General features: G+C 34.2%; 1 protein-coding gene across 1 annotated transcript; it reads left to right on the top strand.

Moving 5' to 3' along the window:
• Positions 1-723: 723 nt before the first annotated feature.
• On the top strand, positions 724-9,800 carry LOC111275841 (putative serine/threonine-protein kinase At1g54610). Its single transcript, XM_022861388.2, has 8 exons — positions 724-1,884; positions 2,894-3,178; positions 3,460-3,777; positions 5,369-5,596; positions 6,402-6,502; positions 6,901-7,015; positions 8,357-8,818; positions 9,049-9,800. The coding sequence occupies exons 1-8, from the start codon at positions 1,474-1,476 to the stop codon at positions 9,253-9,255; spliced, it is 2,127 nt and encodes a 708-aa protein (XP_022717123.1). The 5' UTR covers positions 724-1,473; the 3' UTR covers positions 9,256-9,800.
• Positions 9,801-12,400: the final 2,600 nt, after the last annotated feature.

Below are 12,400 nucleotides of genomic sequence, written 5' to 3'. Positions count from 1 at the left end.
GATTCATTATCAAATTTTCAAAGTTATAAATATTAAATAATATTATTTCTTCTCACAACTAATTATTGGTAATTTATATAATTCATTTAAGGTATCACAAAATTCAAAAAGCAAATCATTAGTCGAGAGAAAAAGAAAAAGAGGCAAAAACATGTCATTTCTTATGTGTACTTTTTATACTAAAAAGAAATTATTCTCTCAATATAAAATAAAATAAAATAAAAATAAGATTTTATAGTATTTTTTTGATAAAAAAATTTAAGATAAATAAATTTTTTAATTTTTTAAATTACAATAAGATATATCATACTTAATAATTTTAAAAAATAATTATAGATTATATATTAAAAATAATTTTAATAAATAATTATTGATAATATTTAAATTTAAATATAAATAATTTTAATAAATAATTACTGATAAAATTTAAATTTAAAATTTTTTTAATAAAAAATAATTTTAATTGATTAAATTAATTTCATCGCAAACAAACTCTTTAATTTATAAAGCGCGTGCGTTCATCAAATGCATCAAGAATGTCTTTTATACACATTGGGTTTTACAAACCATAAATCCAATAAAATTAAATACTCGCCGTTAAATGTTTATTATCAATAAATTATTGCCTCCAAATATAGTTAATTTCCCCCTTTCCTCACAACCAAAAAAAGGAAAAATATGTAAAAAAAATCTCAAAATCCAAAAAAAGGCTTTCTTTTCTTCGCACCTTCAGATCCATTTCTCTCTTTCCATTTTTACTTGCAAACCCTAGATCACTTTATCTCCGTAGGGTTTTCAGAGTTCCAACCTTTTTTTACTGCAAAGGAACAAGCTTTTTCTTGAAGTTACCTGAACAAAGTTAAGATTTTTAGTTAGTTTTTTTTTTTTTTTTGTTTTTTAGGCTTTTATGTAGTTTAGAATTGTGGGTTTTGAATCATTCAATTGGATAGGGAGAGTAGAAGAAAAATTGAGAGTGTAAAAAAACTGTCATTTTGAAGGGTGGTATTGAATTTGTGTTAGTTTGTTTATCTTGGAAGCTTTTTCGGGGAGTGGATTTTTTTTTTTTTAGTTTTTTTGTAAAAATTGTGGTTTTATTGAGTTTTATAGAGAAATGGGCTCTTGTCATATGTTCATTTTGCTTAAATGTTGTTGAAGAAATGGGATTTTGATTAGACTGGATAATTTGCTTTGAATATTGGGTTTTAGTAAAGTTTGCAGCTTTGTTGGTTTTTTAGAAAAATGGGTTCTTCGTTATTTTTATTTGGTTGAATGCTGGTGAGGAAGGGGTTTTTGTTTAAGTTGAAATTTGAATGGTTGGGATTTTAGTTTTTAGTTGAGTTTTTAAGCTTTTGAGTATGATGAGAATGAATGAGGAGGATAATCTTGGAAAAATAGAATTCTTGAAGGTATGAAGGGTAGTTAGTGACTGTAAGAAGAACTGAATAAGGTTTTGTTGAGGGGTGGTTTTGGTGTATGATGGGGTGCATCTGTTGTAAGCCTTCTGCTATTGATGATAGTAAGGAGAGTCCTAGAGAGAGGCCTTCGAGTAAAGCCTCATCAGATGTTAGGGTATCAAGGGCTACTTCTTCGAGGAGGGAGGAAGTGCATAGAGCAAAGGATCGGTATGATAACAATGAAGGGAGAACAATGTTGATTGATAAAAAAGTGAATGGTTTGGTTATGGTGAATGGCGAGAATTTGGACAGGAAGAGGGAGAAGATGGAGTATGTTGTTAGCCAACACCCAGGGATGGGTAGTGTTCCAAAAGCTACAGAAGGAGAGCAGGTGGCGGCAGGGTGGCCTGCTTGGTTATCTGCAGTGGCGGGAGAAGCAATCAAGGGATGGGTACCGCGGCGTGCAGACTCATTTGAAAAGCTGGATAAAGTAATTGTGCTCTTACTTAAATCTAGTTATTTGGTTACAGTGTTGCTTGTTATATGCTTGGTCCTCATGTTGCAAATATCGTTTATAATTTCTTTATATGACTTATCAGTTGATATTTAAGTTGTACCCTGTTAGTCTCTGCATTACTTGTCGAGATTCACCTTTATGTTATTAAATTCAGAATCTTAGTTATTGTAATCCATTTGGATATCTGTTAATGATTGTAAAATATGTTGTCCTAATTCATAATTCCTAAGCCGCTATGCAATTAGTATTTTAGTTTTTTGCATTACAAAGATATCTTTGTTCTCAGGTGTGACAATGCTTTACTGGGAGGTCTATAGTTCAATCTCTGTTCTTGAACACAAAATTTTCTCTACTTTGTTGGGTATTTGTGCAGTGGTTTGATTGTATAATGTATCTATCTTGACTTTCTTTTTTATTTTTTTTACCCTACGTTATGAAAAATTCTAGAAGCTATCCTATAATTTCTATTGCAGGACATAATATTTAGTTTCATATAGTCAATTGAAATTTTAGTATGGGTTATTATAAATGATTTAGTAGAATAACAAACTTTTTACACTTAAATAAAGTGCAGATGTGATATAGATATAGATATAGATAAACACTGAAGCAAGTGCACCTTGTACTAAATCAATCTCAATAAAATCAAAACACTACCAATTTGCAATTAGAAACAATAATTCTCTCTAAATCAAGTGATAATATACCTTTATTCAACATTAAGCCATCTTAACATTTTTGTCTTTCTCCTCCACTCTCATGCCCTGTTGTTTTGGTCCTTAAATTGCCACCCTTTTACTGGCTTCTAGATGTGTAATTGGGACAATGAAGCTTAAGAATGTAGATTTTTGGAATTCAATATGTTTTGTTGATTCTATGCCACAGGCGTTCAGTGTAATTTCTCTTATCTATGTCCTTTAAATTGGCAGTTTCTTGTGGCTAGTAATCACATCTGTTAGATTAACTTGTATTTTCTATGCAGATTGGCCAGGGAACTTATAGTAACGTTTATAGGGCTCGTGATTTAGATCAGAAAAAAATTGTTGCTCTGAAGAAAGTAAGATTTGATAACCTTGAGCCGGAGAGTGTTCGATTTATGGCAAGGGAAATTCACGTTCTACGTAGACTTGATCATCCAAATGTTATAAAGCTGGAAGGTCTGGTAACCTCAAGGATGTCTTGCAGCTTGTACCTTGTTTTTGAGTACATGGAACATGATTTGGCTGGTCTTGCTTCACACCCTGGTCTGAAGTTTTCAGAATCACAGGTACATCAGATTGTTTTGCCTTCATATTTTGTTCTTTGCTGCAATTTAATATCTTTCCAAAGTTTACTTGTTAGTAAGTACTAAGTAGTAACTGTGGTCCAGAATGAAGATTCCCATAAGAGATCTTCCAAACATGGGGATTACGTGATTTTGCTTTATTATTATTATTATTATTTTGTAAGTTGCAGTCTTAACGAGTGGATAATATTCTGCAAAATCAGAATTTTATGATTTGCATTTAAGGGCTATCCTGACATTCAATTTATTGAGCTATTGGGCAGGTTAAGTGTTACATGCAGCAACTTTTGTGTGGTCTTGATCATTGTCACAGCCGTAGTGTCCTACATCGTGACATAAAGGGTTCCAACCTTCTAATTGACAATAATGGCATCTTGAAGATTGCAGACTTTGGTCTGGCTAGTTTTTATGATCCCCATCAAAGTCAGCCCTTAACAAGCCGTGTCGTAACTCTTTGGTATAGACCACCAGAGCTTTTACTTGGAGCCACTTACTATGGTACTGCTGTGGATTTATGGAGTACAGGTTGCATACTTGCTGAGTTATATGCCGGCAAACCTATTATGCCTGGAAGAACTGAGGTGCGCTTTTATCATTTAAATGAAAGTTTTCCTAATAAGCATTTAGAGTTGTAACCAGAAACTTTAGTGTAAGGTGAGATGCATAATAATTATTTTAGTGACAGAATATGTGATATGTGGTTGATTGAGCTTCAAATTGTATATCGACCTAGTATTTATTATACAGATGATATAATTTTACCAAGGTATTGATTAAGGCCAAAACATCTGTCCCTAATTGGGGTTTTTGAGGAAGATTTAGGCTTGATCAGAACAGCGCAAATCAACCTGTTGCTATCTGAATACACACGAGTCTTGAGTGATTCTAGAATCGATGATATCTTAAGAGCCAACTTAATTGAGCTGACTGATATATTTGAACTATATTTTGGAAGTGTTTAGGCAGGTTCAGGCTCAATGATGAGATAGCCCAAAGACAAAAGCAAATTGAATATGCAAGAATCTTTAGTGAAATCTAACATTTGAATAAAATCATGAGAGCCATGGTGGAGTGTGTGAGTGTGTGTGTGTGTGTGTGTGTGAGAGAGAGAGAGAGAGAGAGAGAGAGAGAGAGAGAGAAGCCCATTGCAGGACGTGGAATCGGTATGCTTCCAATTCTGACTGCTGACCAGGAAAGTGTGCTTAATAGTGGGAGAATTCTTTATTTTTTCTTAGAACTATCAGCACTGCACATTAGATGTTCTTGGAGATTTCTTGATCAGTTCAAAAGTTTATGTTGGTGCTTAAAAGGGGCAAATCACTGCATATGCAATGAGAGTGTGCTCCTATTGGGTTTATTAGGGAGGTGAGGGTTCTTGTAGATGTAGTTTGTTTAAGATGTTCCCTACAATAATGTGTTTCTAGGTTCGTAAGCTGGTTTTGGAGATAGTATTTATGTGGGATTGACCTTCATCTTTTACACATATCCTGTACTTTTACTTCATAGCACTTAAATTTTTTTACTGTTTTTCTAGATTTTGCTTTATTTTGATTCTTTTGAAGGTGCCTCTGGCCATCTGATCTAAGTGCTCATGAGAATTTATTGCAATGGTAGATATAGTCTAGCTTATGATAAGAGTGTCCTGCAGTATTTTTTAAGCAGTTGCATTAACTACTACACTATGTGTTATATGGGCTTCTCTCTTCCTGTGATACTAATCACTTTTATGCATATTTGGGTAAATAAATTTGAGTGGTGACATGTCCATTCCTATAACTAGGCTGTATGACCATTAAAATACTGTTAATGTGAACTTTGAAAGCAAGCTCACATTTATTGATGTTGGATCTCGTGTTTATCGTTATCTCATTTTTCAATTAGGAATTTGTTTGCAATGACCTGGATAGCTATTAAGTTATCTTGAATTATGTTCTGTTAATGTGAACTTTGAAAGCAAGCTCACATTTATTGATGTTGGATCTCGTGTTTATCGTTATCTCATTTTTCAATTAGGAATTTGTTTGCAATGACCTGGATAGCTATTAAGTTATCTTGAATTATGTTCTGTCTCTATCTTGTTTGTGGCAATCTGACATGGTTTGTTAAACTGTCACATTGGAAAGCTTTGGTTGCAAGTTAAATGATTGAGGCCTGTGTCTTTCTGCTTTTTAGGTGGAGCAGTTGCATAAAATTTTCAAACTTTGTGGCTCACCTTCTGAAGATTATTGGAGAAAATCAAAGTTGCCTCACGCAACCATTTTTAAGCCCCAACAACCTTATAGACGCTGTGTTGCAGAAACATTTAAGGAATTTCCAGCGCCAGCTTTAGCACTCATGGAGACCTTACTTTCCGTTGACCCCACTGATCGTGGATCTGCAGCTTCTTCCCTCAAGAGTGAGGTATAATTTTTTTAAAAATTATGTTTTATTAAAATTTTAGACATTTATAATCCATGCATGTTAGCAAGCATTTCTATTCTTCCTCTCTCTTTCAGGGGGATGGTGCCATGGGGTGAATGTTGGTAATGAAGATTGATTTTTTGTAAAATGACTTGATTATTTTAGCAAGATGACATGAAATCAATGCTTATATTTAGCTGTTTTCCTTTTTCAATTATTATATTCTTTTTTGACAAATTTTGTCATTGTTGATAAAATATTTAAGGGAAAATGATTTTCATTCAGAGGGTAAGACATATTCTAGTATTGAAAGACAAGTTGCACATATTTTGTTTGACAACTGGGTCAGAACTTTGTTCTTCTATATTTCATTCATTCAGTATAAATTTTAATGGTATTTATGGGCATGATTACTGTATGCCAGGCAGTCTGCTATCATGGTTAATTGTCATGTACTAACATGAGCTTCCGGGACCGGCTTTTAAAGAGTTTGTGCCAGAGTTTAAATATGAAACTTGAATGCCAAAACTTTGGCTTGTGTAACCACTTGGGTTGTGTTGTATCCCCTGGTGTCTGGGGATACAAGAACAGCAGTGCTTTATTACCTTCTCATCTAAGCCACTATGACTTTGGAAATTTTAATTTGGGACACATCATTTAGAATAGTATTGACAACTTTGTATGCAACTTTCTAAATGGTAGGATGTGCTTCTTTAGTCCTAAATCACATTGTTATTCTTTTCTGTTCTAATGATTTATCAATATTATCTAGTGTCCTTCATTTTTTCTTTTTTTTGTTTTTCAGTTCTTCACAACAAAACCTCTTCCCTGTGATCCTTCGAGCTTGCCAAAGTATCCGCCAAGCAAAGAGTTTGATGCAAAAATGAGGGATGAGGAAGCTAGAAGGTGCATATTGTATATTTAATTACTATAAAATATTAATATTCTTTAGTTTTTTTTTTTTTTGATGGCACTTATGTTAGTTGGAAAATCTCATGCTTCTTAATGAAAACTTTCATTGAACTCTTTGGATACTTATGAGGCATTTACTTCCAACGAAAATAGAGTGGTTTAAGAGGATCATACAAAAACTTGTAATTGCATGTCAGTCCAGATATCAAAAATTTGATCTCTTTGTTCTTCAGCCTATGCTGGACTGCTGTAAACTTGGTGTTTGTTTTTATTGGACGAGTTATTATCATCTTCTTTAGCTGGTTTGCCACTGCTGCCATATTGGCCTGAAATCTTGAGTGGTTATTAAGTTTATATAGGTGATAATAAACTACTTTTGTTTGTATTGGCAGACAAGGAGCAGCAGGAACCAAAGGCCAGAGACCTGAACTTGATAGGAGAGCAACAAGAGAGTCTCGAGCTGTCCCAGCTCCTGATGCTAATGCTGAACTAGTCTTGTCAATGCAGGTAATAGTTTCCGATTCCCTTTTGTTTTTGCTCTAAATGTTTGGTGATGGGCATCCTTAACTAGTATATGCATCTAGATGTTGACCATTATCACAACTCACAAGATCTTTAAGCATAATGACATACAAAAACATCAAATTAAGCCTTTTCTGCTACATGGGGTTGGTATTAAAGCTTAATGACATGGTATTCTAACTTGTTTTAGGTGCTTAGTCCCACTCTAGACATGTTAGTAAATTATCCCTCTTTTTAAACATATGGTTGAGATAATTCTTTCCTTGTTTCTTCTTTCATTCAAGGGCAGGCTTTTATAAACTTATAATAAGCATAAATTGAACCCTGAAAGGAATTGAAAACGAAAATAACAAAGGAAGCCGAATCTAACTTCAGATTCTGAAAATCTGAGTAAAATCAAGGTGGGAGAGGAGGGAAGAAATGATAACTAATCGGTTGTAGTGACCTCACTGATTTATGTCAAAGGTGAATGTCTTGTTCTCCGCACAGTTTGAGGGACAGTGCTCAATGCTTATGCTGCTGTAATGACCAATTCAATTGATGCTTTACCATATAACCCAATTAAGCCCAAAGGCATGAAGTGCCTAGGACAACAGTAACAAGAAAATCATGGAGTAAAGTGTGGATTGGTGATCCTCCATTTGGCCATAATGCTTAAAATACTAAAATACCTTTGAACAATCATCATATTAACTGGGTGCGAAGCATAAAACACATTAATGTCCTCCAGTGCTCTCCAGTGACCATTTGCCTCCAGTTCTGAAGGCTGTCACTACTCCATCAGACCAATTTGGATACCTTTCCCCAAAAGTTTTGATAACTTCATTTATTTAGTTTTAGCCAGGAATATAGGCATTTTATAAACAAATGCCTCTTCTATCAGTTTGTAATTTGGTTAGGGCAATTGGAAGTGCATAAATAATCAGCTTATACATGACTTAATCTATTATTTTTTGGCATTTCTATATTCTTTTGCGTCTATGAGATCCAGTTGACTAATAGATTATAAGGGGAGAGAGATTTGGATAGCTATTTGTTAAAAAATTTCAAGTCTTAGTTTTCTTTTCTTCACTTGTGTGCACTGCTATGCTAGGACTGACTTGGTAGTATGCCAACTGAATTGTTTATTGAAGTTTGTTATGATATTGATTTGAGTGATTATTTACTACTAGATGGATTGGATTTAGATATCTAGGTAGGTAATATGATGCTGCTTGATATTACTTAAATAATTTGATATAGCTTGTAATTCTTATTTTATCAAGTTTTCATCTTTTAGAACAGTAACATTAATTTGACATTACTAACATTGCTTTGACACTCCAGAAAAGACATTGTCAATCCAATTCTAAGAGCCGGAGTGAGAAGTTTAATCCTCATCCTGAAGAAGTTGCCTCAGGCTTTCCTATAGATCCACCTAGACCATCACAAGCAGTAGAGTCAAATGCGGATGCACAGGGGTATCATCACAAGAGAGCCTCGCATTCAGGGCCACTGGTTCACCGGGCTGCATGGGCAAAGTCTGGGAAAAACCTGGATGATGCTCCTAAACTTTCAACTGGGGCTGACTTGTCATTGATGTCAGGTTTAGTGGCAGCAAGGAGAAGTAGTCTTGTATCTGAAGATCGCAGAGAAAGATCTGGTTCTTCACAATCAGAAGCTCCAAAAATAATTGCAAGATTTCCTGGGTCTTTTAAAGAGGCCTCAGAATCCTTCATCCAACCGGATCTGAAACATAATGTGCAGCAAAAAGAAGATGGAAGAAGTAACAACAAAGATCCAGTTCTGGTAAGTAGTGAACCTGTTTTCCTGCCTTGATGATTGATTGTCCCGGTCAACTTTGTGCAAAAGAAGAGCCTCACTGTAGTAAAGTGGGCTGTTTGTTATAATTCGATGATTCTTGTATTTTGAGTTTGGTTTTTGCTGTACAACATACTTTTAGGTTTTTCGTTGCTTGCTCATAACTTTTATCCATTTCAAGTATCTGATACGTGCTTCTCAATGATGTTTGTTTCCAGCTTGGTTATGGGTCAAAGGGTCGCAAAATTCACTATTCTGGTCCTTTATTAGTTCCATCAGGCAACATGGATCAGATGCTCAAGGATCATGATCGCCAAATTCAAGAAGCGGTTCGGCGAGCACGCCTTGACAAGGCAAAGATGAGAAAAGTTCAGTTAGAAGGGAACCAAATATCAGCCACTTCATTATTTGTTTCTGGTCGTTGAGCTAAATTTTGTAGACAGCAAATCAAGATGAGCATTGTCTAGACGATCGCTGCAAAAAAATTTGGCTGCTGATTCTCCTGTGAAAAATGATCCGAGTTGTTGGGTGGATTTTTTTGGTATAGTTTGGTGTTTTTAGGATGGCTTGCGGGCATATTTAGCTAAGCTTATAGCTTATTGAGAAATATCTCTCTGATTAATCATGTGTATATCTTTCCACTCGGCAACTGTAATTTGCTCAGATATGGCCCATTCTTGTAGAGCTTATTGTTAGTCAAAAGTTAAATGCAGAGATCTGAGATTATTTCATGTGATGAAAGAAGCAAAATCTAGCTGTGTAGCATTGCCTTTTGTCAAGATAATCGCAGTAGCATTAAGGTTAACCGAAGGCGAAATATAGCTTCGGGGATGTACCTATCTTTGTGCCCCCAGCAACTCTTGTCAGCAGCTATGTATTTGGCGTAATAATGTTCCAGCTCTGTTGTCTTACTATGTATTTACACGTATGTTTCGTATGATATGATGATTAGTTCTATGCTTTTATTGTTGTTTTCTGGACTTGTAAAGTCTAAGCAGCCTTGGAATCCCATTCCGTTCATTCTTCTATTACGGTGCAGCTTGACTTCGATGGCTTTTGTACTTGCAGATTTCTTACGCTTTGTCTTCTTTCTCTTATCAACGGGAGGGGCTTGGAGCTTTTTACAATGCCAAGATCCCTACAAGATCTTTCAACCTCCTTACCTTCTCCATATCCACAAACTTACTGTGGCATACTCTTCATTTTTGGACCCTACATAGGTACTGAACACCTTGGCTCTGTGAACTCCCAACACCCATTGGTGGTTTCTGCTGCATCCATGTTTTTGGTATTGGCTATGTTTTGTCCCTGAATGAACAATCTATCTGTTCTTTATTTCCTACCATGCTGGACAACAGGTTTGATCGAACTAGAAAGAAAAAATCGCTGGTCTGGTTGGTTTTGTCCACGACTTAAAGTTGAATGTAACAAAGTCATCAACAAACTATAAAGTATATGAATTGTGAACACAGCCCACAGCCGCAATGGCTCCTTCAGACCTAAAGAAGCCTAAAAGGGTGAACTGATGAATCCATCAGCCAGCATTGGCTCCTTTACTGCAAATCAATGGCTTTGGACTTCATTAATTCAATCTATGGATAACTGCAAAGAAGAACCACTTGGCCCTATTTATTAACTCTATCTACGGCATTGGTTCATTAATTTCCTAGGTCGGCATCATGTTTCATCCGTCTGACTCTGAAGTCATATTTGGCAGCTTCCTTAAATTATTGAGGAATGAGAAAAATGGTTCTATTTGAACAAATTATCCTGTTTTATTCGTAATAAACTTTAAATTCAATGCTTGTCAATGGTTTTCTGGGTTTGGTGACTGAATGATTGTTTGAAGCCTGGTCAAGTGGCTGACTTAGAAATTGGAATAATCTGTAACAAAAAGAATGTTAGGAGGGCATTGGAGGTAGGATTTTGGGGTAGGGTTCAACGTTCAAATCAGCAAAATATAACAGGTGAAGGAAGGTAGATAAATAGAGAAGGTAAGAAAGTAGGTAAACGTATGTGAAATTAAAGGAAAGAGTTCAAAATGAAATACCGGTTATCCAACTTTATCTTTTATAATGAATTAGGTAAAAGTGTGCAAGGAAGGTAGAGAGAAGGACAAGGTAGGAAAGTAAAGAGTTTAAAATGAATTACATGTGATCCAATTCATCTTTTATAATGAATTTATATTGATTTGATCAATGAACTTTTGTGGATGTTGTCAATTGAAATGATTAACTTAATAATCAATGGATGCTGATTTGGTAATAAAAATTTTAATTAAATAATTAAGATACCACAATATCAAGCAAGCCCTAACAATGATCTCAAATTCTATCCTTTCTAATTATGTCTAGGTTTTAAAAGCTACAGTGGTAGTTCAAGATTCACGTTGCTTCAGCTTCAAGGACCATTCATCATACAAAACCATTAGGCAAAAGCCCTTGTGAATCTAGTGAAGACTAAAGAAAACATGCTGGAACCTGATTCAAATAAAGAAACGGATGGTTTTGAATGAATTCATGAAGCCTAGAGATGTGAAAATCTAAGGACAAAAGTTAACGAGAGCTTCATGTAAGGAGAAGTTATCAGATAGACCTGAGAAAATCTTCAATGGCAACTTAACCACATCATTCATGCTTGTATCAATAAAAACGTGACAACATTGGTTAAAATAATTGTGGGGATTGGATATTAAGATTGGGCAAGATCCATTTGTTAGAGTTGGCCAAGATTATTGAAAAGTGTGACAAATTTTTTCTTAATTTTTGTGGTTTACCGAGAGTTATTTGATCAAAATTGCTATTTTTATAACAGTATTTAAAATTTATAGTTGAAATATTTATTCTCCAAATTTAAAATACAATTTGATATCATCACATAATTTATTAATAAACTATTAAACATTTAATTTTAATGACTAAAATTTAATTTTTAATAATTTTGCATATCTAAAAAAAATTATATTTTAAGTATTCAAATATTTAATTTAGTAATAAATATATGATTTTTAATTTAAAAAATTGATTTTAAAAATTTAAATTTTACAAAATTAAATCAATACTTCAATCATGAAAAAAAAAAAGGTAAATATTTCTACACTTTTTGGGATTTAGATAACAAATCTATATAATTAAAATTCAATTATTTTCTATTTGAGGGTTGCTTGTATGCACAAAATTCTATGTACTTAGGACAACCAAATTAATTGTACATTGCATGCAACCAATAATCAAGAAAATGTATCTTTCAGAAAAATAATTAAGAAAAATGCACATTGATGATCAAGGAAAAGCTTGCTCTAATTGGACAAGTGTTAGTGGTTGAAGTTTCTTAATACTTGACAAAATGGAACAAAAACAGGAAAAAATGAAGAAAAAAAAACTCAAAATTTGTGGTCCAAAGTTATTTGGTTACTAAATGAGGAAACCAATCAAACAATACATGAGACAAGGGTTGGCAGAACCAAACCTGAAATTTTTTCATTCAGCCCTTGGTCCAAGGCTAGATTGATGCTCTAAATGCTTGGACCATTCCCATTACAGCATGTCTTATCATCAAAGTTTTTGTCTG

This window comes from Durio zibethinus, chromosome 25 (assembly GCF_047325235.1).
Source record: "Durio zibethinus cultivar Kanyao isolate XHJ-2024 chromosome 25, ASM4732523v1, whole genome shotgun sequence".
Taxonomy (NCBI): Eukaryota; Viridiplantae; Streptophyta; class Magnoliopsida; order Malvales; family Malvaceae; genus Durio; species Durio zibethinus.
Note: the sequence above shows the minus strand (reverse complement) of the source record. Positions and strands in the feature narration are given on the sequence as shown.